The sequence below is a fragment of the Scyliorhinus torazame genome, chromosome 3, assembly GCF_047496885.1.
Source record: "Scyliorhinus torazame isolate Kashiwa2021f chromosome 3, sScyTor2.1, whole genome shotgun sequence".
Taxonomy (NCBI): Eukaryota; Metazoa; Chordata; class Chondrichthyes; order Carcharhiniformes; family Scyliorhinidae; genus Scyliorhinus; species Scyliorhinus torazame.
Genome location: NC_092709.1, coordinates 314,728,604 through 314,756,069, shown reverse-complemented (window position 1 = coordinate 314,756,069; position 27,466 = coordinate 314,728,604). Strand labels below are relative to the sequence as shown.

The window sequence follows — 27,466 nt, the reverse complement described above, 5'->3', positions numbered from 1 at the left end:
CGTTCTCACCGAGGAACTACACCACAAGCCCGGTGGTGGTGGCTACACTGAAGATTTGGGGACAGTGGAGACGGCATAGGGGAAAGACTGGAGCCTTGGGGGGGTCCCCGATAAGAAACAACCATAGGTTTGCCCCGGGGGGAATGGATGGGGGATATGGAATGTGACAAAGAGCAGGAATAACGCAACTGAAAGATCTGTTTGTGGATGGGAAGTTTGCGAGTCTGGGAGCGCTGACCGAGAAATATGGGTTGCCCCAAGGGAATGCATTCAGGTATATGCAACTGAGGGCTTTTGCGAGGCAACAGGTGAGGGAATTCCCGCAGCTCCCGACACAAGAGGTGCAGGACAGAGTGATCTCAAAGACATGGGTGGGGGATGGTAAGGTGTCAGATATATATAGGGAAATGAGGGACGAAGGGGAGACTATGGTAGATGAACTAAAAGGGAAATGGGAAGAAGAGCTGGGGGAGGAGATCGAGGAGGGGCTGTGGGCAGATGCCCTAAGCAGGGTAAACTCGTCGTCCTCGTGTGCCAGGCTAAGCCTGATTCAGTTTAAGGTATTACACAGGGCACATATGACTGGAGCACGGCTCAGTAAATTTTTTGGGGTGGAGGATAGGTGTGCGAGGTGCTCGAGAAGCCCAGCGAATCATACCCATATGTTTTGGTCATGCCCGGCACTACAGGGGTTTTGGATGGGGGTGACAAAGGTGCTTTCAAAAGTAGTAGGAGTCCGGGTCGAACCAAGCTGGGGGTTGGCTATATTTGTGGTTGCACAAGAGCCGGGAGTGCAGGAGGCGAGAGAGGCCGATGTTTTGGCCTTTGCGTCCCTAGTAGCCCGGCGCAGGATATTGCTAATGTGGAAAGAAGCCAAGCCCCCGGGGGTGGAGACCTGGATAAATGACATGGCGGGGTTTATAAAGCTAGAGCGGATTAAGTTCGTCCTAAGGGGGTCGGCTCAAGGGTTCACCAGGCGGTGGCAACCGTTCGTCGAATACCTCAGAAAGATAGACGGAATGGGAAAAAGAAGGCAGCAGCAGCAGCCCAGGATCGGGGGGGGGGGAGGAGGAACCAGAAGGACTCTCAGGGTTGTTAATATATACTGTATAGTATGTATAGGTCGTTGCTACAGATAATTATATATTGGACTGTTAAATTATATTTTTGGAGAGTGTTACTTGTGACAAGGCAGTTGCCAATTAGGGCTAGTTTTCATTTTTGTTATTTATTATTTATTCATTTTTTGTTTATCAAATAGGTCATTGTTATTTGTGTTGTTATAATATTGTGTAAAGGATGCACAATGTACTGTGTTGGTTGACCAAAAATTTTCAATAAAATATTTAATTTAAAAAAAAGAAAAGTTACAACACATAAACAATTCGGGAAACAAACTTCCCAATGCACAACTATACAGTTTGTACGAATTTTCCCCTTTTTCGCCCCCCCTGAACGACGAACAACTTCTCAAACACGGTCACAAACATCCCCCACCTTGCCTCAAAACCCTCCGCTGAACCCCATAACTCTTATTTGATCTTATCCACCTAAAGGAAGTCATATAAGTCACCCAGCCAGGCCGCTACCCCCGGGTGGCGTTGCTTTCAAGACCTCTTCGCTCTTTCTACCTATGTTGTTGGTACCAATATGAATCATGGTCTCTGGCTGTTTTCTCTTCCCCCTTAAGAATGTCCTACAGCCACTCTGTGATATTCTTGATCTTGGCACCAGAGAGACAGCATGCCATCTTGGAGTCATGTCTACAGTTGTGGGAAAGCCCTTTCTGTTCCCCGAGTTATCAAATTCCCTACCACTCTTCCTTTTCCACCCTTCTCCCTTTCTGCTGTACAGCTGAGCCACCAGTGTTGCACCTAATGTGGTTCTTGCTGCACTCCAGTGAGGAACCATCCCTCTCACTGGTGTCCATAATGCAAAACCAGTTCGTGAACGAGATGGACTCGGAGGACCCCTGCTTGGTCCTCCTAGAATTCCTGGTGGTCGCCCATTCCCTCTCTGCACACTGCTAACCTGCGGTCCGCCCACCTCCCAAAACGTGCTATCCACCAAGCCGCCAGTGTCGCATATGTGCCACAATGACTCCAGCTTCTGCTTGAGCTCTGAAACCCCAAGATTCTGCAGCTGGTGACACTTCCTTTTTAAAAAAATATGATTTATTGAAATTTTTTTTCTAAACAACATTTTTCCCTCTTACAAAACAAACGGAACGATAACAAAATAGAAATTTTTAACAATACACAAGTAACAAAACCCCATTATCTATTGACCTATACTAAACTAACCCCCCCCCCCCCCCCCCCCCCCCCTCCCCCTGGGTTGCTGCTGCTGGTCATCTGTCTTCCCTCTAACGTTCCCTTAGGTAGTCGAGAAATGGCTGCCACCGCCTGGTGAACCCTTGAGCCGATCCTCTCAGGGCAAACTTTATCTGCTCCAGTTTAATAAACCCTGCCATATCATTTACCCAGGCCTCCAGTCCGGGGGGTTTCGCCTCCTTCCACATAAGTAGGGTCCTGCGCCGGGCTACTAGGGACGCAAAGGCCATGACATCGGCCTCTTTCGCCTCCTGCACTCCCGGCTCTTCCGCAACTCCAAATAGAGCTAACCCCCAGCTTGGTTTGACCCGGGCATTCACCACCTGCGAAATCACTCCCTTCACTCCCTTCCAATATCCTTCCAGTGCCGGGCACGCCCAAAACATATGTGCGTGGTTTGCCGGGCTCCCGCCACACCTCCCACATCTGTTCTCCACTCCAAAGAACCTGCTCAATCTTGCCCATGTTATGTGTGCTCTATGTAGCTCCTTAAATTGAATCAGGCTAAGCCTGGCGCATGAGGAAGAGGAGTTTACCCTGCTTAGGGCATCAGCCCACATACCCTCCTCTATCTCCTCCCCTAATTCTTCTTCCCACTTACCCTTTAGTTCTCCCACCGACTCCTCCCCCTCTTCCCTCATCTCTCTGTAAATCTCTGACACCTTGCCCTCTCCGACCCACACCCCTGAAAGCACCCTGTCCTGTATCCCCTGTGTCGGGAGCAATGGAAATTCCCTCACCTGTTGTCTAGTAAACGCCCTCACCTGCATATATCTCAAGAAATTTCCCCGGGGTAACTTATACTTTTCCTCCAATGCTCCCAAGCTCGCAAAAGTCCCATCTATGAATAAATCTCCCACCTTCCTAATTCCCAACTGGTACCAGCTCTGAAATCCTCCATCCATTCTTCCTGGGGCGAACCTATGGTTGTTCCTGATAGGGGACCCCACCAGGGCTCCCCGCACCCCTCTCTGTCGCCTCCACTGTCCCCATATGTTCAGTGTTGCCGCCACCACCGGGTTCGTGGTATACTTTTTAGGTGAGAGCGGTAGCGGTGCCGTCACCAGCGCCTCTAAATTCGTCCCTTTACAGGACTTTCTCTCCAGTCTTTTCCACGCCGCTCCCTCACCCTCCATCATCCATCTACGTATCATTGCCACATTGGCGGCCCAGTAATAATCTCCCAAGTTCGGTAGTGCCAGTCCTCCTCTATCCCTACTACGCTGAAGGAACCCCCTCCTTACTCTCGGAACTTTCCCTGCCCACACAAAGCTCGTGATGCTCCTATCTATTTTATTGAAAAAGGTCCTGGTGATTAATATAGGGAGACATTGAAATACAAATAAGAACCTCGGGAGGACCATCATCTTAATTGCTTGCACCCTGCCCGCCAGCGATAAAGGCTGCATGTCCCACCTCTTGAAGTCCTCCTCCATTTGTTCTACCAGCCGTGTCAAATTAAGTCTGTGCAAGGTTCCCCAGCTCCTAGCGATCTGAATCCCCAGGTATCGGAAGTTTCTTTCCACTTTCCTTAGCGGTAAGCCTTCTATCTCTCTACTCTGGTCCCCTGGATGTATCACAAATAATTCACTCTTCCCCATGTTTAGCCTATACCCCGAGAATTCCCCGAACCTCCTCAAAATTCGCATAACCTCTATCATCCCCCCCGCTGGGTCTGACACGTATAACAATAGGTCATCCGCGTATAACGAGACTCAATGTTCTTCTCCCCCTCTAATCACCCCTCTCCATTTCCTGGAGTCTCTCAACGCCATGGCCAGAGGTTCAATTGTCAACGCAAACAACAATGGAGACAGCGGGCATCCCTGTCTTGTTCCCCTATTTAATCGGAAATACTCCGATCTATATCGACCTGTAACTACGCTTGCCGTTGGTGCCCCATAAAGAAGTCTAACCCAGCGAATAAACCCGTTCCCAAACCCAAACCTCCTTAGCACTTCCCATAAATACTCCCACTCCACCCTATCAAATGCCTTCTCTGCGTCCATTGCCGCCACTATCTCTGCCTCCCCCTCCACTGGGGGCATCATTATCACCCCTAATAGTCGTCGCACGTTAACATTCAGTTGACTCCCTTTTACGAACCCTGTCTGGTCTTCATGCACCACCCCCGGGACACAGTCCTCTATCCTCGATGCCAGTACCTTTGCCAGCAACTTGGCGTCCACGTTCAATAGTGAAATAGGTCTATAGGACCCGCACTGCAACGGATCTTTGTCCCTCTTCAAAATTAGCGATATCGTCGCCTCCGACATTGTCGGGGGTAGTGTCCCCCCTTCCCTGGCCTCATTGAACGTCCTCACCATCAACGGGGCCAACAAGTCCACATATTTTCTGTAGTATTCCACCGGGAACCCGTCCGGCCCCGGAGCCTTCCCTGCTTGCATGCTTCCCAGTCCCTTAATAACCTCGTCCACCTCAATCGGCGCCCCCAGGCCTGCCACCTCCTGCTCCTCCACTTTCGGGAACCTCAATTGGTCCAGGAACTGCCGCATCCCCTCCTCTCCTTCTGGGGGTTGAGACCTATACAGTTCCTCATAAAAGGTCTTAAACACCTCATTTATCTTTCCTGGCCTTTGCACAGTGTCTCCCCTTTCATCCCTAATTCCTCCTATCTCCCTTGCTGCTGCCCTCTTTCGCAGTTGGTGCGCCAACAGGCGACTAGCCTTTTCCCCATATTCGTACCTCCTCCCCTGTGCCTTCCTCCACAGTACCTCCGCCTTTCTGGTGGTCAGAAGGTCAAACTCGGTCTGGAGTCGTCTCCTCTCCCTGTACAGCTCCTCCTCCGGGGTCTCTGCAAATTCCCTGTCCACCCTTAAAATTTCCCCCAGTAATCTATCCCTTTCCTTGGCCTCTGTTTTCCTTTTGTGGGCCCCAATAGAGATCAGCTGTCCTCTGACCACCGCTTTTAGTGCTTCCCAGAACACTCCCACAGGGACCTCGCCGTCGTCATTGACCTCCAGGTATCTCTCAGTACACCCCCTTACTCTTGCACACACTCCCTCATCCGCCATCAGTCCCACATCTAATCGCCAGAGTGTTCTCTGCTCCCTGTCCTCTCCTACTTCCAGGTCCACCCAATGTGGGGCATGATCCGAAACCGCTATGGCTGAGTATTCAGCTTCTTCCACCCTAGAGATCAACGACCTTCCCAAAACAAAAAAATCTATCCGGGAGTACACTTTATGGACATGGGAGAAGAAGGAATACTCCCTAGCCCTAGGTCTAAGACATCGCCATGGATCCACTCCCCCCATTTGGTCCATAAACCCCTTAAGTACCTTGGCCGCTGCCGGCCTTCTTCCGGTCCTTGAGCTGGATCTATCTAGCCCCGGCTCCAGCACCGTATTGAAGTCCCCTCCTAAAATCAAATTTCTTGCCTCCAGTTCCGGTATACGCCCCAGCATCCATCTCATGAATCCCGCATCGTCCCAATTTGGGGCATACACATTAACCAACACGACCTCCATTCCCTCCAGCCTACCACTCACCATTACATATCTACCTCCGCTATCTGCTACGATGTTCTTTGGTTCAAATGCTACCCGTTTCCCCACCAAAATGGCCACCCCTCTGTTCTTTGCGTCCAGTCCTGAGTGGAACACCTGTCCCACCCATCCTTTCCTTAGGCTAACTTGGTCTGCCACCTTTAGGTGCGTCTCTTGGAGCATAACCACGTCTGCCCTTTGTCCTTTCAAATGCGCGAGCGCTCGGGCCCTTTTTATCGGTCCATTCAGGTCTTTCACGTTCCACGTGATCAGCCTCACTAGGGGGCTACCTGCCCCCCTCCCGTGTCGACTAGCCATTACCTTCTCTAGGCCAGTCCCATATCCCGCCTCCGCGCTCCCGCTCGCTCCCCCAGCGTCGCACACCGTCCCCGACCACCCACTCTTTAGCCATTCCCTTTAGGATTTCCGCAGCAGCAACCCAGTTGTCCCCCCCCCCCCCCGGCTAGATCCCTATCTAGCTTGATTGCTCCCCCCATATCACTTCCGTAAGTCAGCTGACTTCAACTGACCCCGGCTACTCCTGCTCACTCCTCGACCCCCCCCCGGTGTGAGGGAACTCCCATCCGCCTTGCACCTGTTTTCCCGCCTTATTCTTTCTGGCGCGGGAACATCCCTTTACCTGACCCGCCTCTTATGGCGCAGCTCCCTTTCCCCTCCCCCTCCCCTTCCCCATTCTCCAACTATGTCCCGTCTTTCCCCCCTCACCGACGCCCACATTTCCCCAGTGTCTCCCCCCTTCCCTGTTTACTTCTCGATTAACTTTCACCATAACATAAACAATAACAATAACAATTCCCTGCAGCATCAGTCCCTCAGTTCCAGTCCAGTTTCTCTTCTTTAATAAAGGTCCATGCTTCCTCCGCCGTCTCGAAGTAATAGTGTCTCTCCTGATACGTGACCCATAGTCTTGCCGGCTGCAGCATCCCAAACTTCACCTTTTTGTGCAAAACCTCTTTGGCTCGGTTGAAGCTCACCCTCCTTCTCGCCACCTCCGCACTCCAATCCTGGTATATCCGTACCACCGCATTCTCCCATCTGCTACTCCGCACCTTTTTAGCCCATCTCAGGACCTCTTCTCTGTCCTTAAGGTGGTAGAATCGCACGATTATCGCCCTCGGTGGTTCTCCCGCTTTTGGTCTTCTCGCCGGGATCCGACCTGCCCACTCCACCTCCATGGGGCCCGCAGGGGTTTCAGCACCCATCAGTGAGCTCAGCATCTTACTTGCGTACGCTCCACAGTCCACTCCTTCCACACCCTCAGGGAGACCTAGTATCCTAAGGTTCTTCCTTCGCGCTCCGTTTTCAAGGGCCTCGATCCTTTCAGCACACTTTTTATGAAGTGCCTCGTGCGTCTGAGTCTGAACCGCCAGGCCCAGGATCTCGTCCTCAATACCTGACACCTTCTGCTCCACCACGCGGAGCTCAGTCTCCTGGGTCTTTAAAGTCTCCTTAACCTCTCAATTGCCTGTAGCATCGGGGTCAGTACCTCCTCCTTCAGCAGGTCCACGCACCGTCTCACAACCTCGTCCTGCTCAGGCCCCCATGTCGCCTGCGATTTCGCCGCCGCCATTTTGTTTTCCTCTCCCTCTGGCCTTATAGTCGAAGATTCTTCGGGCTGCAGCCGCCGCCGCCGGTTTTTTCTTCCGTCGTTCGGGGGGGACTCCCTTCCCACACACCCCACACCGGGTTACTCGGCCGAAGAAATTCCCGTTGGGGCTCTTAAAAGAGCCCGAAGGTCCGTCGGAGCTGGAGCCGCCGAAACGTGCGGCTAGCTCATCCTCACCGCAACCGGAAGTCGTCGCTGGTGACACTTCCTATCGATATGCTAGTCTAGGCCATGTGAAGTGTCCATGACTCCCCGCACACCACAGGATGGGCACTGCACATGGCCGAGCTACCCTGCAATACCTTAAGCATATTCTTAGGCTTTGTGCTATAAACTGGAAACTAGAAAGTAAAGTAGATTTACTCACCAATCGGCTTCTCTTGGCTACTGGAGACTGATTGGGGAAAAAAGGTACCAGATGGAGCACCTCTTTCATCCTGTGCTCGGAATTCCGAGGTGAGACAAATTCCCTGCTCTGCGCTCTGACTGGCATTATCGCCGGCAGGATCTTCTGGTCCCACCGACAGTGAGCCCCGCTGAGGGTCACCTGATGGCGGGCCGGGGTGCCAAACATGGGAAATCTTACTGACAGCGGTAGGAACTGAAGATCCCGTCGCCGGTCTATGGCGGGCTGCCTCCCCTGCCAAAAAACATGCGGTGCGAGACGTGGGAAATCCTGCCTTCTGACCACATCTTACTCGGGTGTTGTCATCTCCCGTGCGCCCCTTACTGTTAGTTGTGGCATGCTGGCACTGTGGTTAGCACTGCTGCCTCACAGCTCCAAGGTCCCGGGTTCAATTCCAACCTCGGGTTGCTGTCTGTGTAGTTTGCACTTTCTCCAAAGGTTTGCGTGAGTTTCCTCCGGGTGCTCCGGTTTCCACCCACAATCCAAGGAAGTGCAGGTTAGGTGGATTGGCCATGCTAAATGGCCCCCTTAGTGTCCAAACGGTTAGGTTGGGTTACGGGAATAGGGTGGAGGCGAGGACCTGGGTGGGGTGCTCTTTCCGGCCGGGGGTGGGGGGGCAGACTCGATGGGCCGAAAAGCCTCCTTCCGCACTGTAAATTCTATGAGCGGTGACTGTAAATGTAGGTTTTAAGGAAGAACTTAGCACGAGAAAAAGGCGCAAAGTCGTTCAGAAAATGAATTAGAGGGTTTAGGTTTAACTGCTTGAAGGCACAGTGGAGCAAGGGGAGTTCTGAATGTCAGTTGAAAGAACACAGTTTGCTGTGCAAAGTAGACTGCCACTGAGCCACGGCTGATACAGAAAGGGGAAGAAACTACACCATTGACTATGATTTGAATTTTACCGTAGGTGCATTATAAAACATTTGGAAGGGCTGGTTGTACAGTATGACCTGACCGTACGAGACAGCGATGGCAGTGTTGTACAGTTCTTGTATGGTGAGGATGGTTTGGATGTTCCAAAAACCCAGTTCCTGCAACCAGAGCAGTTTCCCTTTATTGCTGCTAACTACGAGGTAAGTTGTTGTTCAACTTGTTGAATTATTGAAAGATGTACTTAGTCAGCAAAATCAGACTAAACTACCTGACCAAAGGGAAGAAATTGCTTTGGGCAAACATGTAACCTGTTTGTTTCAAATTCTTCCTGGTGTTATCTTAAACCTAATGGACAAAGGGCTTTAATGCAATCATTTATAAGGTAGCTTAAATTAATCATTATCCTGCTGCAAAGGCTGATTAGAATCTTTGGGGCATTCTCCCTGAGCTTTGGGGGATAAAAACATTGACCAGTGAGACACAGTCATATGAACAATAACCAACAGGAAAAATCACAAAAGGCTATTATGCAGGTTCAACAAGTCATTAGGAAAGCTAATAGAATGTTATAATTTATTGTGAGGGGAATTGATTACCAAAGTAGTGAGGTTATGATTCAGTTGTACAGGGCACTGGTGAGACCACATCTGTTGTATAGTGCACAGAACTGGTCTCCTTACTTAAGGAAAGATGTAAATGCGTTAGAAGCAGTTCAGAGAAGGTTTACTAGACTAATGGGGAGGTTGCCTTATGAAGAAAAGTTGGAGGGGTTAGGTTTGTGCCCACAAAAATTGAGAAATCCTTAAGATCCTAATGGGTATTGACAGTATTACAATCCCAGCTGATGTTACTATTGGACAGTAAGATCCCTGAGCAGAACCCTGGCTTGGTAGATCGTAATCTTTATTTTCTGGTTTAGAGACGCGGATGAACAGAGTCGCAGGAATACCAATTAACAAAAGAATAAAACATTAATTCACAAAAATGATAACTAGAAAACACTAGTCCTTCACGACACTATACCTGTACAGGTTTGTACAGATTTATAAGGATATCACAAATTACAACATATATCTTTTATTCTAATTTTTTCAGTAAGTACATAGTCCATGTAAACCAATCGGCGAAATGTGTTCAGACACATTGAAACCAAGTGCCAGGTTCCAACCAATACAGCTTTGTTGGATTTCTCATCAAATCCCCCAGATGCTTGTCACATTGTGAGCCAACTGGTTGCACTGGAACTCTGACTTCCACATGAGTGTTTCCAAACTCCACTCTCGAAGAACACATGACTTGGAATCTTCTCCCAAAAATGTTTTCTCTGTGATATTTCCACCAAGGATCCACTTCCAGGTTTTCAGTCTCTTTTCCGTATTCCTCTGCCTTGGATTGCCACATGTATTAAAATTTCCAGACAATCTTTCAGGTACCCAGCAAGAACACTACTGCTTGCAGGCTGTGTTAAAATATCACCAAGCGTTTGAGTTATCTCCGATGATGGCTTCTTACCTAGCCGACTTTAAATCTGCTTCTTGCAGCTTTCTCTTTAACTCAGAGCACTTTCTCTGTTTTTGTTTGAATTTTTCTGAACAGGACCTTGTTCAACTTCTTGGGCGTCATTCTCCGACCCCCCGCCGGGTTGGAGAATCGCCGGGGGCTGCCGTGAATCCCGCCCCCGCCGGTTGCCGAAGTCTCCGGCACCGGATATTCGGCGGGGACGGGAATCGGGCCGCGCCGGTTGGCGGGCCCCCCCCGCTGGATTCTCCGGCCCGGATGGGCCGAAGTCCCGCCGATAAATTGCCTGTCCCGCCGGCGTGGATTAAACCACCTTTTCAAAGGCGGCGTGGGCGGGCTCCGGGGTCCTGGGGGGGGCACGGGGTGATCTGGCCCCGGGGGGTGCCCCCACGGTGGCCTGGCCCGCGATCGGGGCCCACCGATCCGCGGGCGAGCCTGTGCCGTGAGGACACTCTTTCCCTTCCGCCTCCGCCACGGTCTCCACCATGGCGGAGGCGGAAGAGACTCCCTCCACTGAGCATGCGCGGGAAACTGTTAGCGGCCGCTGACGCTCCCGCGCATGCGCCGCCCCGAGATGTCATTTCCGCGCCAGCTGGCGGGGCAAGAAAGGCCGTTTCCGCCAGCTGGCGGGGCGGAAATTCCTCCGGCGTCGGCCTAGCCCCTCAATGTTGGGGCTCGGCCCCCAAAGATGCGGAGCATTCCGCACCTTTGGGGCGGCGCGATGCCCGTCTGATTGGCACGTTTTTGAGCGCCAGTCGGCGGACATCGCGCCGATTCGGGAGAATTTCGCCCCCTGTTCTGTGTTTCTTTAACTTAAACTATCTTCCTGAAACACATTTTTCCCCCACAGCTCCCTGTTTTATTGGAATTTCTTTTGGGAAGTATGCTTTCTGCAGCTCACTGGTCTTGTCCAGCTTTTCCTGGGTCTAGCTTTCTATCTTGGGTAGCCCTGGTTGCAGAGCAAAAACCTAGTTTTCTTTAAGCCCTGTTTGCTTTCACATTGTAAACTCTCATTACCATGCATCCATCTAAACCACACTGAAGTCATTAACCCTATCAAAAATGGAAACAAATTAAAAAAAACAAAAACATTTAGAGGTACCTAAGTGTGTTTTTTTTAAATAAGGGGCAATTTTAGCATGGCCAATCTACCTAGCCTGCACATCTTTTGGGTTGTGGGGGAGGGGGGCGAAACCCACGCAGACACGGGGAGAATGTGCAAACTCCACACGGTCAGTGACCCAGAGCCTGGATGGAACCTGGGACCTCGACGCCGTGAGGCAGCAGGGCTAACCCACAGCGCCACCGAGCTGCCATCAAAAATGGAAACAAAATTAAACTTAGTTAAAACTATTCCCTACTTTTAAAACCCACAAATATAAATATAAATTACTTAAAAGTATCTCTTTCCTGACAACAGGGTGGATGTGAAGAGGATGTTTCCACTTATCAATGAATCTAGAACTAGGGGTCATTGTTTAAAAATAAGGGGTCACTCATTTAAGACTGGGATGAGGAAAGTCTTTTCTCTCAGAGGGTTGTGAGTCTCTAGATCTCTCCCTCAAAAGGCAGTGGAATCAGACTCTGAATATTTTTAAGGAGGGAGCTAGATATTGATTCTTGATTAACAAGGGGGGGTGAAAGATTATCAAGGGAAAGCAGGAATCTGTGGTTGAGGTTACAATCAGATCAGCCGTTATCTTTTCAAATGGCGGAGTAGAGTTCTGGGGCTGAATGGAAAGCCCCTGCTCCTAATTCATATGTTCGTATGCCCCTCTGGTTTATCCAGCCTGTACTCGGACATTAAAAACCCATGTTGCTCAGTGTGATTTGAGCTGACGTCAAATAAGACGCTGTGATATCTGCATTCCTGGCTTAGGCAGAGGCAAAAAGAAAATTTAAATGTCCTGATTGCCATTTGTAACCCTTTCTTGAGTGGCGGTGTGGAGACATTGAGTAAGGGCCTAAGAATAGGAGAAAGTTAGTCCCCAAAACTGTCTCTTCATTCCGTAGAGCATGGCTGATCTGTATCTTTAACTCCATCAACCCACCTTAGTTCTCTATCACCTTAATATGCTTGTCTGCTTAACAAAATCTTATCAATCTCAGTTTTGAAAATTTCAGTTGCCCTATTGGGTTAATATTTACAACATCAGCTCCCCGGTGAAGGCTAGGTATGCATTGCATCTCCGAGGGATAAAGGGAGAAGACTGGGTTGGGGTGGCTGGTTTGGAAATTAAGCAAACTCTTCAAATTTGATTCAACTGCATCTGTTGTATTTATTAGGTCATCAAAAAGTCAGAGCACCTGGAAGAGGTTTTAAGTAAAATGGATTCCGAGGCTTCAAGCAAGTTCCATAAAGCAATAAAGAAATGGAAGGCAAAGCACCCAGCTCCCAGTCCTCGTCTCGGCGCATTCCTGCTGTATTCACAGAAGAAGTTCAGTAAGATCAAGGCGATGAACCCAGACACAGAGCTGATAAATTCCAGAGATCTTGCAACCCAACAAGTGAGTGTGTGATCTGAATAAGGAGCTCACTGTACTACAGAGGGAACAAGAGGCTTTTTATTCCATTCCCTCTGACAGGTTGAGACCATTATCACCTTACCACTTTTTGAATGGAGGCCCCATGAATGAAACGTCAAACTTCATTAAATCAGATAAATTACAGCAAAGATGGTGCCCATTCAGCTGCCCTCTTGGCAAGGGTGCTAGTTTCACACCAGAGCTACCTACTCTAATCTCATTTTTCTGCATTTTCCCCTCCTACTGTTCAATATTTTTATTCATTTTTTATCTATAAGTCGAGGCTGGTGCAACTTAAGCAGCTGTTAATGTCAATGCATCCTATGTCAGAAGGAGTATGATCGAATCCTTTGGGATCGCCCCTTATAAATCAAGTACAGATTCCAAATAAATGACCCATTTTGTTATCACTGGAAATCATTTTCACAAATTTGATTTTCAAGGCATTCTTTAAAATTGTGAATGCAACAGCATAAGACCATAAGATATAAGAGCAGAACTAGGCCACTCGGCCCATCGAGTCTGCTCCGCCATTCAATCATGGCTGATATTTTTCTCAACCCATTCTCCTGCCTTCTCCCCATAACCCCTGAGCCCCTTATTAATCAAGAACCTATCTATCTCTGTCTTAAAGACATTCAGTGATTTGGCCTCCACAGCCTTCTGCGGCAAAGAGTTCCACAGATTCACCACCCTCTGGCTGAAGAAATTCCTCCTCTTCTCTGTTTTAAAAGATTGTCCCTTCAGTCTGAGGTTGTGCCCTCTGGTTCTAGTTTCTCCTACCAGTGGAAACATCCTTTCCACACCCACTCTAACCAGGCTTCGCAGTAACCTGTAAGTTTCAATAAGATTTCCCCATATCCTTCTAAATTCCCAATGAGTACAGACCCAGAGTCCTCAACAACTTGTATTTTTGTAGCATCTTTAATGTCACCCCCAAGGTGCATGATAGAAGCATAATCAGACAACAATTGACTTCAAACCAAAGGAGATATTCGGACAAATGGCTAAAAACTTGATCAAAGAGTTAGTTTTTAAGGAGGGTCTTTAAAGGAGGAGAGGTTTCGGGAAGGAATTCCATAGCTCTGGGCCAAGGCAGCTGAAGGCCAAGCTTCCTGTGGTGGGATCAAGAAAGCAGGGAGTGTACAGGATGAGTTGGAGGAATGGAGGGCTCTTAAGAGTGTCGTAGGGCTGGCGGAGGTCACAGCGATAGGGACTGTGGACCTAATAAATGCAGCACTGCGTGCAGGAATGTTTTAACTTTTTATACCGGCTGGCGATGCACTAAAGTGGATTTTATTTTGTGCTGTGTTTGTTGGCAGTGTTTGGAGATTTGGGCGTTGCTGACTGAAAAGAACATATATAAACATTTGACGAATTCTGATTGCCCTGTCTCTCACTTTTCAGTTTCAACTAATTTTACTTGCCAGGTTTGCACTAAAATGTGTTTGTTTTCTGTTGTCTGCAGCTGTTGGAGATTTGGAACTCGCTGGATGAAGAGAGCAAATCTAAATATTTGAAGAAAGCTGCCCACTGTCCTGACCCTTGTTTTTCAGTTTATCGTGCGGATCTTTATTTTGGCTCAGTTTCGGAGAAATTTAGTGATACTGTAGATAATTACTTCGCTAACCAGGAGGGAAAAGAAACAAGCAGCTACAGCAAGCCTGAGCTGTCAATGGATCGGTATTTATCAAGTACCTTATCTGAAGTGTCTTTGTTTAACCTTTCTCTTAAAAATGCATTGGTGCCTCGGGAGGTGAGGTAAATAGCATTTAGAAATTAAACTCCACAATGGACAAGAGCTGTTTACCAATCCAAGATTTAAAAGAAGATAATTAACTGCAATCGTTGTGATTAATTTGGATAATGAATGGTTTTAATGCAGTGTCCCTTCATGTTGACTAGGCCCTCAGTATTTAGTATTAGGCCAAACATGGAATCATCAAATTATACACTAGTTACAACACAAAAGGAGGCCATTCAACCTGTCATGTCTGTGCCAGCTCCCTGTAAGAGCATATCACCAAGACCCATTTCCCTGCCTTTTCCCTGTAGACCTGCAATATTTTTTGCTCTTCAGATATTTGTCAAATTGTCTTTTGAAAACCACAATTGAATCAGCCTCCACCACATTCACAGGAACTGAATTCTAGATCCTAGCTACTTGCTGCATTTAAAAAAAGATCTTCCTCACATCACCATTACTTATTTTGCCAATCACCTTAACTTGGCATCCTCTGGTCTGGAGTTTTGAGGCTATTCTTCATTCTCGTCTGCAGTGCAGCACTTCTCGCGGATTTCTCGGTGGTGTTGGGTCGCTTAAATGGGAATTCCCTTTGACAGTGGGGCGACCAGAGCATGCCGCCTCCCACCACTGGGAAATGCACCGCTGGGAGACTGAAGAAACCCAGCCTGGGTAGTCAATCCTTGCACCAGTGGGAGCAGTTTCTCCCGGTTTACTCTGCCCTCATGATTTTGAATACCTCTATTGAATCTCTTCATAATCTCCTCTTGTCCATGGACAATACCCTGAATTTCTCCAACCTATCCATATAACTGAAGCTCCTCATCAATGGAACCATTTTTGGAACAGTAAAATAAATACTGTGGCTGCAAGAACAGGCCAGAGATTGAGAATTCTGGAGTGAGTAACTCACCTCCTGACACCCCATAGCCTGTCCATCTACAAGGCACAAGTCAGGAGTATAATGGACTAGTCTGCTTGCCTGGAAGAGTACAGCTCCAACAACACTCAAGAAACTCAACACCAAGCAACTTGCTTGATTGGCACCCCATCCATCACCTTAGACATTCACTGGCGCACAGTAGCAGCAGTGTGCACCAACTACAGGATGCACTGCAGCAACATATCAAGGCTCCTTTGTCAGCACCTTCCAAACCTGTGATCTCCACCTAGAAGTAAGAAGTCTCACAACGCCAGGTTTAAGTCACAACAGGTTTATTTGAAATCACAAGTTCTCCTTTATCAGGTGAAGTCACATCATGCCCACCTAGAAAGACAAGGGCAGCAGACACATGGGAACAAAACGATCTGCAAGCTCCCCTCCAAGCCACATGCCATCCTGACTTGGAACTATATCGCAGTTCCTTCATTGTCCCTGGGTTAAAACCCCCCTAACAGCACTATAGGTGTACCTACCCCACATGAACAGCAGCAGTTCAAGAAGGCAGCTCACCACCACCTACTGAAAGGCAATTAGAGATGGGCAGTAAATACTGACCTGCCAGTGTTGCCTTCATCCTTTGATATAATGGGAAAATATTCTTGTAATTCCTTTCTGCAACCTCCCTAATACCTTTTTACCTTTGCAATAGTAAGTCTACAAGTACCTTCTCAAGGGAATGAGGAATTGAGGATGCAGAAAAGATTAGGTAACAAATTCATCTCTGTTGATGTGATTGTAAAATTACACAGTTGGTGGGTGCAGAGATTTGTTACATTCGCCACAGAAAGCTTTAAAATGTAGCAGATTTTTTCAAAAAAAAGAGCTCTTGTATAATACCTTTGTGCTGTGGCAACTTTGAATGCTATGGCTTTTCTTATTACTCTCTGCATGATTATTATTTATCTTTCATTCATTGTTGTAACCCAAATTATTGTAACCAGCAATCTGAACTTCTTCTGAATATATAAAACAAAAAAGAGTGGCTAAGGTAATATTGGTCCTTTAGAGGATGAGAAGGGAGATTTAATAATGGGAGGTGAGGAAATGGCTGAGGAACTGACCAGGTTTTTTGGGTCGGTCTTCATAGTCGAAGACACAAATAACATGCCAGTGACTGATAGAAATGAAGCTATGACAGGTGAGGACCTTGAGAGGATTGTTATCACTAAGTAGGTAGTGATGGGCAAGCTAATGGGGCTAAAGGTAGACAAGTCTCCTGGCCCTGATGGAATGCATCCCAGAGTTCTAAAAGAGATGGCTAGGGAAATTGCAAATGCACTAGTGATAATTTACCAAAATTCACTAGACTCTAGGGTGGTCCCGGCAGATTGGAAATTAGCAAACGTGACACCACTGTTTAAAAAAGGAGGTAGGCAGAAAGCGGGTAATTATAGGCCAGTGAGCTTAACTTCGGTAGTAGGGAAGATGCTGGAATCTATCATCAAGGAAGAAATAGTGAGGCATCTGGATGGAAATTGTCCCATTGGGCAGACGCAGCATGGGTTCATAAAGGGCAGGTCGTGCCTAACTAATTTAGTGGAATTTTCTGAGGACATTACCAGTGTGGTAGATAACGGGGAGCCAATGGATGTGGCATATCTAGATTTCCAGAAAGCCTTTGACAAGGTGCCACACAAAAGGTTGCTGCATAAGATAAAGAGGCATGGCATTAAGGGTAAAGTAGTAGCATGGATAAAGGATTGGTTAATTAATAGAAAGCAAAGAGTGGGGATTAATGGGTGTTCCTCTGGTTGACAATCAGTAGCTAGTGGTGTCCCTCAGGGATCAGTGTTGGGCCCACAATTGTTCGCAATTTACATAGATGATTTGGAGTTGGGGACCAAGGGCAATGTGTCCAAGTTTGCAGACGGCACTAAGATGAGTGGTAAAGCAAAAAGTGCAGAGGATAATGGAAGTCTGCAGAGGGATTTGGATAGGCTAAGTGAATGGGCTAGAGTCTGGCAGATGGAATACAATGTTGACAAATGTTAGGTTATCCATTTTGGTAGGAATAACAGCAAAAGGGATTACTATTTAAATGATAAAATATTAAAACATGCTGCTGTGCAGAGACCCGAGTGTGCTAGTGCATGAGTCGCAAAAGGTTGGTTTCCAGGTGATTAAGAAGGCGAATGGAATTTTGTCCTTCATTGTTAGAGGGATGGAGTTTAAGACTAGGGAGGTTATGCTGCCATTGTATAAGGTGTTAGTGAGGCCACACCTGGAGTATTGTGTTCAATTTTGGTCTCCTTACTTGAGAAAGGACGTACTGGCACTGGACGTTGTGCAGAGGAGATTCACTAGGTTAATCCCAGAGCTGAAGGGGTTGGATTACGAGGAGAAGTTGAGTAGACTGGGACTGTACTCGTTGGAATTTAGAAGGATGAGGGGGGATCTTATAGAAACATATAAAATTATGAAGGGGATAGATAGGATAGATGCGGGCAGGTTGTTTCCACTGGCGGGTGAAAGCAGAACTAGGGGGCATAGCCTCAAAATAAGGGGAAGTAGATTTAGGACTGAGTTTAGGAGGAACTTCTTCACCCAAAGGGTTGTGAATCTATGGAATTCCTTGCCCAGTGAAGCAGTAGAGGCTCCTTCATTAAATGTTTTTAAGATAAAGATCGATAGTTTTTGAAGAATAAAGGGATTAAGGGTTATGGTGTTCGGGCCGGAAAGTGGAGCAGAGTCCACAAAAGATCAGCCATGATCTCATTGAATGGCGGAGCGGGCTCGAGGGGCCAGGTGGCCTATTCCTGCTCCTAGTTCTTATGTTATGTTCCGATTCACAGATTCTGACCATTGCTGTAAAACTATGGTTTCACACACATTTGGCACAGTGGTTAGCATGGCTGACTCAGCACCAGGAACCCGGGTTCGATTTCCGACCTTGGGTGACTGTCTGTGTGCAGATTGCACATTCTCCCCTTGTCTGCTTGGGTTTCCTCCAGGTGCTCCGGGTTTCTCCCACAGTCCAAAGATAAGTGGATAGGCCGTGATAAATAGCCCCTTAGTGTCCACAGGTTAGTTGGGTTTGCGGGATAGGGTGGGGGTGCGGGCCTCGATAAGGTGCTCTTGCAGATGGTCAGTGAAGACTCGATGGGCCGAATGGCCTCCTGCAGTGTAGGGATTCGATGATTCCGTTTCTCTGCTTTGATAACTGGTGGCAAAAGCTGCAGTTATTTGTGCTCGTGAGTTATGCATTTTGCAGTCACTTAAGAATGCAAATGACATAGACTGTGATCCAGTATGCCCACTGTGCCAATAGCGCAATCAGCATTTGTTGGCATTGAATTGGTGGTTGCTTGCTGTCATTGCTAGTACAGTACTCGGTTGCTTATGGGTAATTTACAGCCATTTGATTAACTGTTAAAGCAACTCAATTTTAGTGCATTTGTCCTGTTGGTAGTGGAGACCGTAGGTGATACAATCTGATTCTGCTCTTCGCTAAGTTGTGAAGTGCAGAGATCAAAAGATTGGCTTTTGCTGTGTCACAGACTAATTGGTGTCTTCGAGAATCCTGAGAAAAAAAATTACAAGGTTGTCTCCTTAATTCCAGTAAATAGGTTGGAAACCTTTCCTTTTTTTTTGCCCGAAGAGGGAGATGGAAATAAAATCATGCATTTGCGTAGCGACTTTGAGCCATGCCCCACAGGACTCTACAAAACTCTTTTTTCATAATGTTGGAAACACGGCAGCCAATGTGAACATCAAGATCCCAATCATTTTGCTGTGCTCCGATAACGCAGCTTGTTAAGTCACATTGCACAGAAAAAAACCTAGATGCTCTGGTTCTGACATTTAAGCCTAGTGAGAATATGGGGGAAATGACATGGGTTATCTCAGGATTGTATTTACTTTTCTGCCCCCCACCCTCAAATTTTCCTAAAGTTGCTCCTTTGTGCTGAACCAAACGCAGGATGAGGAAAATCTGCCTTGATAGTTTAAAAACTTGACTGGGCTTTTCTTTCCCTTCTTAAGTTTAAAGGAGCTGCTGTGTCTCAAGTGGCAGCGGGCTCTGTGTGAGCCAGGAGAGGCGGTCGGTCTCCTTGCTGCGCAAAGTATTGGAGAACCATCAACCCAGATGACACTGAACACTTTCCATTTTGCTGGCAGAGGAGAAATGAATGTCACTTTGGGTATCCCCAGGTAAGGGTGCATTATGAAATCAAAGCAAGACGTTCTGCAAATACTCAGCAGGTCTGGCAGCATTTATGGGGAGAAAGAAATGGTTAATGTTTTGAGTTCAATGTTAGTCTTGAGAACTGAAGGAAGGTAGAAACGTCGATGAAAAGAACAAAAGAGGAGGTCTGGCATAGGGTGCATGCAGAGGGAGGAAGAGATTGAATGACAGGCTGTCGTGGAACAAAAAGCAAAGGGGGTGGTAAAAGAACATTTGTCGACACTTCCGGGTGCGGCGATGACCAGCTGAGTCTCACGTTTCGGCAGCTCCCGGTGAAACGGACTTTTGGGCTCTTGATAGGAGCCCCAACGGCAATTTTGACGGCTAAAAACACTGTGCGGTAAACCAGAAGGGAATCCCCCCTGGATACGGATGAAAAAAGGAGGAGAAAGTGGCCGGATTGCAGTGGATCCTTTAGAACAGCGGCAAGGAAGGCAAGCAAAAACCAAGATGGCGTCGGAAGGTGGCAGTTTAACATGGGGCCCTGAACAACAAGAGTTCTTGAAATGCTGTGTGGAAGAGCTCAAAAAGGAAATCAAGAAAGAGCTGTTGGCCCCGATACTACAGGCAATCGAAGGGCTAAAGGAGGAACAAAAGACCCAGGAGCGGGAGCTTCGGGTCGTGAAGGCAAAGGCAGCCGAGAATGAGGACGATATACAGGGCCTGGTGGTGAAGACGGAGACGCATGAGGCACATCAGAAACGATGTGTGGAAAGGTTGGAGGCACTGGAAAACAACGCAAGGAGGAACAACCTGAGGATTCTTGGTCTTCCTGAAGGTGTGGAGGGAGCGGATGTCGGGGCATATGTGAGCACGATGCTGCACTCGTTAAAGGGAGCGGAGGCCCCGGCGGGTCCGTTGGAGGTGGAGGGAGCATACCGAGTGATGGCGCGAGGACCGAGAGCAGGAGAAATTCCCAGAGCCATAGTGGTGAGATTCCTCCGTTTTAAGCATAGAGAAATGGTCCTTAGATGGGCGAAGAAAACTCGGAGCAGTAAATGGGAGAACGCGGTGATCCGCGTTTATCAAGACTGGAGTGCGGAGGTGGCGAGAAGGAGGGCGAGCTTTAATCGGGCCAAGGCGGTGCTTCATAAAAAGAAGATAAAATTTGGAATGCTGCAACCGGCAAGACTGTGGGTCACATATCGAGGGAGGCACCACTACTTTGAGACGGCGGATGAAGCGTGGACTTTTATTGTGGAAGAAAAACTGGAATGAGCGGGTTATTAAAAAGAACGTTCGAACAAAGTGGTGGGGCGAATGTGGGGGGGGGCAAAGAGGGGTTTTATGTACTAATCCTGCGATGTGGTAACTTTTCTCTCTCCCACAGGTGGTGATGGGGGGAGGAGGGGAGGTGGAGGAGATGGGGCGTTGGCCATTAGGGGCGGGGCCAAGGGAGAAGCGCGGGCTTGGTTCCCGCGCTATGATAATCATGGCGGGAATAGAGAAGCAGGAAGGAGGGGGCGTCGCACGGTGCGAGCCGAGGTCAGCCAGAGTTTGCTGACTTCTGGGAGCAACATGGGGAGAGTAATTATGCTAGCGGGGGATCTAGTGGGGGGGGTGGGAGGGGGGAATTACTGGGTTGCTGCTGCTGGGGAGAGGGGGGAGTTGGTATGGGAGAGGATGGGCGGGGGGGCATCGCCTGGGGGAGATACAGCTGCGTGGGAACCGGGTGAGGAGCTGGAAAAAGGTGATGGCTAATCGACAGGGGGGGGGGGGGGGTAGGAAGCCCCCCAGCTCGGCTGATCACGTGGAACGTGAGAGGGCTGAACGGGCCGATAAAGAGGGCACGGGTACTCGCACACCTTAAGAAACTTAAGGCAGATGTGGTTATGTTACAGGAAACGCACCTGAAACTGATAGACCAGGTTAGGCTACGCAAAGGATGGGTGGGGCAGGTGTTCCATTCGGGGCTAGATGCGAAAAACAGGGGGGTGGCTATATTAGTGGGGAAGCGGGTAATGTTCGAGGCAAAGACTATAGTGGCGGATAACGGGGGCAGATACGTGATGGTGAGTGGCAAAGTACAGGGGGAGACGGTGGTTTTGGTAAACGTATATGCCCCGAACTGGGATGATGCCAATTTTATGAGGCGGATGCTAGGACGCATTCCGGACCTAGAGATGGGAAAGCTGATAATGGGGGGAGATTTTAATACGGTGTTGGAACCAGGGCTGGATAGGTCGAAGTCCAGGACTGGAAGGAGGCCGGCAGCAGCCAAGGTACTTAAAGATTTTATGGAGCAGATGGGAGGTGTAGACCCGTGGAGATTTAGCAGACCTAGGAGTAAGGAGTTCTCGTTTTTCTCCTATGTCCATAAAGTCTACTCGCGAATAGACTTTTTTGTGCTGGGTAGGGCATTGATCCCGAAGGTGAGGGGAACGGAGTATACGGCTATAGCCATTTCGGATCACGCTCCACACTGGGTGGACTTGGAGATAGGGGAGGAAACAGGAGGGCGCCCACCCTGGAGAATGGACATGGGACTAATGGCAGATGAGGGGGTGTGTCTAAGGGTGAGGGGGTGCATTGAAAAGTACTTGGAACTCAATGATAATGGGGAGGTCCAAGTGGGAGTGGTCTGGGAGGCGTTGAAGGCGGTGGTTAGAGGGGAGCTGATATCAATAAGGGCACATAAAGGGAAGCAGGAGAGTAAGGAACGGGAGCGGTTGCTGCAAGAACTTTTGAGGGTGGACAGACAATATGCGGAAGCACCGGAGGAGGGACTGTACAGGGAAAGGCAAAGGCTACATGTAGAATTTGACTTGCTGACTACAGGCACTGCAGAGGCACAATGGAGGAAGGCACAGGGTGTACAGTACGAATATGGGGAGAAGGCGAGCAGGTTGCTGGCACACCAATTGAGGAAAAGGGGAGCAGCGAGGGAAATAGGGGGAGTGAGGGATGAGGAAGGAGAGATGGAGCGGGGAGCGGAGAGAGTGAATGGAGTGTTCAAGACATTTTATAAAAAATTATATGAAGCTCAACCCCCGGATGGGAGGGAGAGAATGATGGGCTTCTTGGATCGGCTGGAATTTCCCAAGGTGGAAGAGCAGGAAAGGGTGGGACTGGGAGCACAGATCGAGGTAGAAGAAGTGGTGAAAGGAATTAGGAGCATGCAGGCGGGAAAGGCCCCGGGACCGGATGGATTCCCAGTCGAATTCTATAGAAAATATGTGGACTTGCTCGCCCCGGTATTGACGAGGACCTTTAATGAGGCAAAGGAAAGGGTACAACTGCCCCCGACTATGTCTGAAGCAACGATATCGCTTCTCTTAAAGAAGGAAAAGGACCCGCTACAATGCGGGTCCTATAGACCTATTTCCCTCCTAAATGTAGATGCCAAGGTCCTGGCCAAGGTAATGGCAATGAGAATAGAGGAATGTGTCCCGGGGGTGGTCCACGAGGACCAAACTGGGTTTGTGAAGGGGAGACAGCTGAAGACGAATATACGGAGGCTGTTAGGGGTAATGATGATGGCCCCACCAGAGGGAGAAACGGAGATAGTAGTGGCGATGGATGCCGAGAAAGCATTTGATAGAGTGGAGTGGGATTATTTGTGGGAGGTGTTGAGGAGATTTGGTTTTGGAGAGGGGTATGTTAGATGGGTGCAGCTGTTGTATAGGGCCCCAGTGGCGAGCGTGGTCACGAATGGACGGGGATCTGCATATTTTCGGCTCCATAGAGGGACAAGGCAGGGATGCCCTCTGTCCCTATTATTGTTTGCACTGGCGATTGAGCCCCTGGCGATAGCGTTGATGGGTTAAGAAGTGGAGGGGAGTACTTGCGGGAAGAAGAAGAGCACTGGGTATCTTTGTATGCGGACGATTTGCTACTATACGTGGCGGACCCGGCGGAGGGGATGCCAGAAATAATGCGGATACTTGGGGAGTTTGGGGATTTTTCAGGGTATAAATTGAACATGGGGAAAAGTGAGTTGTTTGTGGTGCATCCAGGGGAGCAGAGTAGAGAAATAGAGGACCTACCGTTGAGGAAGGTAACAAGGGACTTCCGTTACCTGGGGATCCAGATAGCTAAGAATTGGGGCACATTGCATAGGTTAAATTTAACGCGGTTGGTGGAACAGATGGAGGAGGATTTCAAGAGATGGGATATGGTATCCCTGTCAATGGCAGGAAGGGTGCAGGCGGTTAAGATGGTGGTCCTCCCGAGATTCCTCTTTGTGTTTCAGTGCCTCCCGGTGGTGATCACAAAGGCTTTTTTTAAAAGGATTGAAAAGAGCATCATGGGTTTTGTGTGGGCCGGGAAGACCCCGAGAGTGAGGAAGGGATTCTTACAGTGTAGCAGTGATGGGGGGGGCTGGCACTACCGAGCCTAAGTGAGTATTATTGGGCCGCTAATATTTTAATGGTGAGTAAGTGGATGGGAGAGGAGGAGGGAGCGGTGTGGAAGAGATAAGAGAGGGCGTCCTGTAGGGGGACTAGCCTACAGGCTATGGTGACAGCCCCATTGCCGTTCTCACCGAGGAACTACACCACAAGCCCGGTGGTGGTGGCTACACTGAAGATTTGGGGACAGTGGAGACGGCATGGGGGAAAGACTGGAGCCTTGGGGGGGTCCCCGATAAGAAACAACCATAGGTTTGCCCCGGGTGAATGGATGGGGGATATGGAATGTGGCAAAGAGCAGGAATAACGCAACTGAAAGATCTGTTTGTGGATGGGAAGTTCGCGAGTCTGGGAGCGCTGACCGAGAAATATGGGTTGCCCCAAGGGAATGCATTCAGGTATATGCAACTGAGGGCTTTTGCGAGGCAACAGGTGAGGGAATTCCCGCAGCTCCCGACACAAGAGGTGCAGGACAGAGTGATCTCAAAGACATGGGTGGGGGATGGTGAGGTGTCAGATATATATAGGGAAATGAGGGACGAAGGGGAGACTATGGTAGATGAACTAAAAGGGAAATGGGAAGAAGAGCTGGGGGAGGAGATCGAGGAGGGGCTGTGGGCAGATGCCCTAAGCAGGGTAAACTCGTCGTCCTCGTGTGCCAGGCTAAGCCTGATTCAGTTTAAGGTATTACACAGGGCGCATATGACTGGAGCACGGCTCAGTAAATTTTTTGGGGTGGAGGATAGGTGTGCGAGGTGCTCGAGAAGCCCAGCGAATCATACCCATATGTTTTGGTCATGCCCGGCACTACAGGGGTTTTGGATGGGGGTGACAAAGGTGCTTTCAAAAGTAGTAGGGGGGAGAGGGAGTGGGGGGGAGAGGGGGAGGGGGGGAGGGGGGAGGGAGGGGGGTGAGAGGGGGAGGGGGGGCGGGGGGAGAGGGGGCGGGGGGAGAGGGAGTGGGGGGGAGGGGGGAGAGGGAGGGGGAGGGGGTGGGGAGAGGGAGGGGGAGGGGGGGAGAGGGGGATGGGGGGGAGGGGGGGAGAGGGAGGGGGGAGAGGGGGATGAGGGGGGGAGGGGGGAGGGGGGAGAGGATGGGGGGGGTGGGGGGAGGGGGGAGAGGGATGGGGGGGGGTGGGGGGAGGGGGGTGGGGGGGAGGGGAGGGGAGGGGGGGTGGGGAGAGGGGGTGGGGGGGTGGGGAGAGGGGGTGGGGGGATGGGGGGGGTGGGGGGAGGGGGGAGAGGGATGGGGGGGGTGGGGGGAGGGGAGGGGGGGTGGGGAGAGGGGGTGGGGGGAGGGGAGGGGGGGTGGGGAGAGGGGGTGGGGGGACGGGAGGGGGGGTGGGGAGAGGGGGTGGGGGGACGGGGGGGGGAGGGGGGAGAGGGATGGGGGGAGGGGGGGAGGGGGTGGGGGAGGGGGGAGGGGAGGGGGGTGGGGAGAGGGGAGGGGGGGTGGGGGGAGGGGAGGGGGGGTGGGGAGAGGGGGTGGGGGGACGGGGGGGGGGGGAGAGGGATGGGGGGGAGGGGGTGGGGGAGGGGGAGGGGAGGGGGGTGGGGAGAGGGAGGGGGGAGGGGGGGTGGGGAGGAGGGGGGGAGGGGGGGTGGGGAGGGGGAGGGAGGGGGGGGAGAGGGATGGGGGGAGGGATGGGGGGGTGGGGGAGGGATGGGGGGGTGGGGGGAGGGGGAGGGATGGGGTGGAGGGGGGTGGGGGGAGGGGGAGGGATGGGGTGGAGGGGGGTGGGGGGAGGGGAGGGGGGGTGGGGGAGGGTGGAGGGGGGTGGGGGGAGGGGAGGGGGGGTGGGGGAGGGGGGGTGGGGGGAGGGGAGGGGGGGTGGGGGAGGGGGGGTGGGGGGAGGGGAGGGGGGGTGGGGGAGGGGGGGTGGGGGGAGGGGAGGGGGGGTGGGGGAGGGGGGGTGGGGGGAGGGGGAGGGAGGGGGGGAGGGGGGTGGGGGGGAGGGGTAGGGAGGGGGGGGTGGGGAGGGGTGGGGGGGGTGGGGAGGGGTGGGGGGAGGGGTGGGGTGAGGGGTGGGGGGGAGGGAGGGGGGGAGGGGTGGGGGGAGGGATGGGGGGGTGGGGGGAGGGGGGATGGGGGGGTGGGGGGAGGGGAGGAAACAGAAGGACTCTCAGGGTTGTTAATATATACTGTATAATATGTATAGGTCGTTGCGACAGATAATTATATATTGGACTGTTAAATTATATTTTAGGAGAGTGTTACTTGTGATAAGGCAGTTGTCAATTAGGGTTAGTTTTCATTTTTGTTAATTATTATTTATTCATTTTCTGTTTATAAAATAGGTCATTGTTATTTGTGTTGTTATAATATTGTGTAAAGGATGCACAATGTACTGTGTTGGTTGACCAAAAATTTTCAATAAAATATTTTTTTAAAAAAAGAACATTTGTCCAGGCTGTGTGTGAATGGCAGGATAATTTCAGCTGTATCGAAAACAAAAACGTGAAAAGCAAGATTCAGACGTGGCAAAATAAAAACAAAATCAAAATGGAAGACCGGGTTCATGATATCTGAAATAGTTAAACTCCAGGTTGAGTCCATCAGGCTGTAAAGTGCCGAATTGAAAGATGACGCACTGTTCCTTGAGCTATCCTGGAACACTGCAACAGACCGCAAACACAAATGTGAGCAGGAGAACAAAATGGTGAACTAAAATTGCAAATAAACAGAAGCTCTCTCATCTCCAAATCTTCGTTCCCTTCCCACGGCACCTTTCCATGCAACCAGAGGAGGTCTAACACCTGCCCCTTTGGCTCCTTATTCCACAGTCCAAGCCACAAAACACCTGGATGAAACACTTCTACTCCTTTTGATTTAGTACTCGCTGCTCACATTGCGCTCTCCTCTACACTGGAGAGACCAAACGCAGATTGGGTGACTGCGTTGGAGAACTGCACCACTCAGTCCACAAGCACGCCCCTGTGCTACCCTATCGCAGATCTTCCCTTTGTCCTTCTTTCCCCGACTTTAGACCATCACATTTCTACCTTCAGTTCTGAAAAAGTCAAATTCGATTTGGAAACATGGGCAGAATGTTGCCTCTTGTGGCATAGTGTGAACTCGGGCGGGAAAGGCAGAATGTAGCCATCAGCTTTTCCTATCATATTTTCAAATATTTAACCAAAAGGAACAACAGCAGCTCTTAGAAAATTCAAGGGCGCCCTGATAAAATAAACATGTTTTAAAAAAGCACCCTCACATGAACCCCCCCCCCCAATATGGCAGTGCCTAGATACTGCCCGGGCATGACCCGAGGCTGTACCTACTCGTGCTCCTGATGGGGACCGTTTACTCGGTCCCCATTTTATAGAGCTGTTATATACCTCGCTGACATGGAGTCATGCTGATACGGGAGAGATGCCACCCATCCCCCTCCCAACCATTAACTATTGCACTCTGTAAAGTTGCTGCCAGTGTTTTCTCCTTTATTTCAGATTTCC

At 49.9% G+C, this 27,466-nt stretch overlaps 1 protein-coding gene across 2 annotated transcripts in view; it reads left to right on the top strand.

Annotated features, from left to right (window-relative positions):
• Window positions 1–27,466, top strand: part of polr1a (RNA polymerase I subunit A) — a 169,260-nt gene that overhangs the window by 79,659 nt on the left and 62,135 nt on the right. For both annotated transcript variants that reach the window (XM_072497568.1, XM_072497569.1), the window contains exons 22-25: window positions 8,783–8,948; window positions 12,553–12,774; window positions 14,261–14,475; window positions 19,461–19,628. In XM_072497568.1, the coding sequence (XP_072353669.1) occupies window positions 8,783–8,948; window positions 12,553–12,774; window positions 14,261–14,475; window positions 19,461–19,628 (771 nt within the window). The remainder of the gene's footprint in view (window positions 1–8,782; window positions 8,949–12,552; window positions 12,775–14,260; window positions 14,476–19,460; window positions 19,629–27,466) is intronic.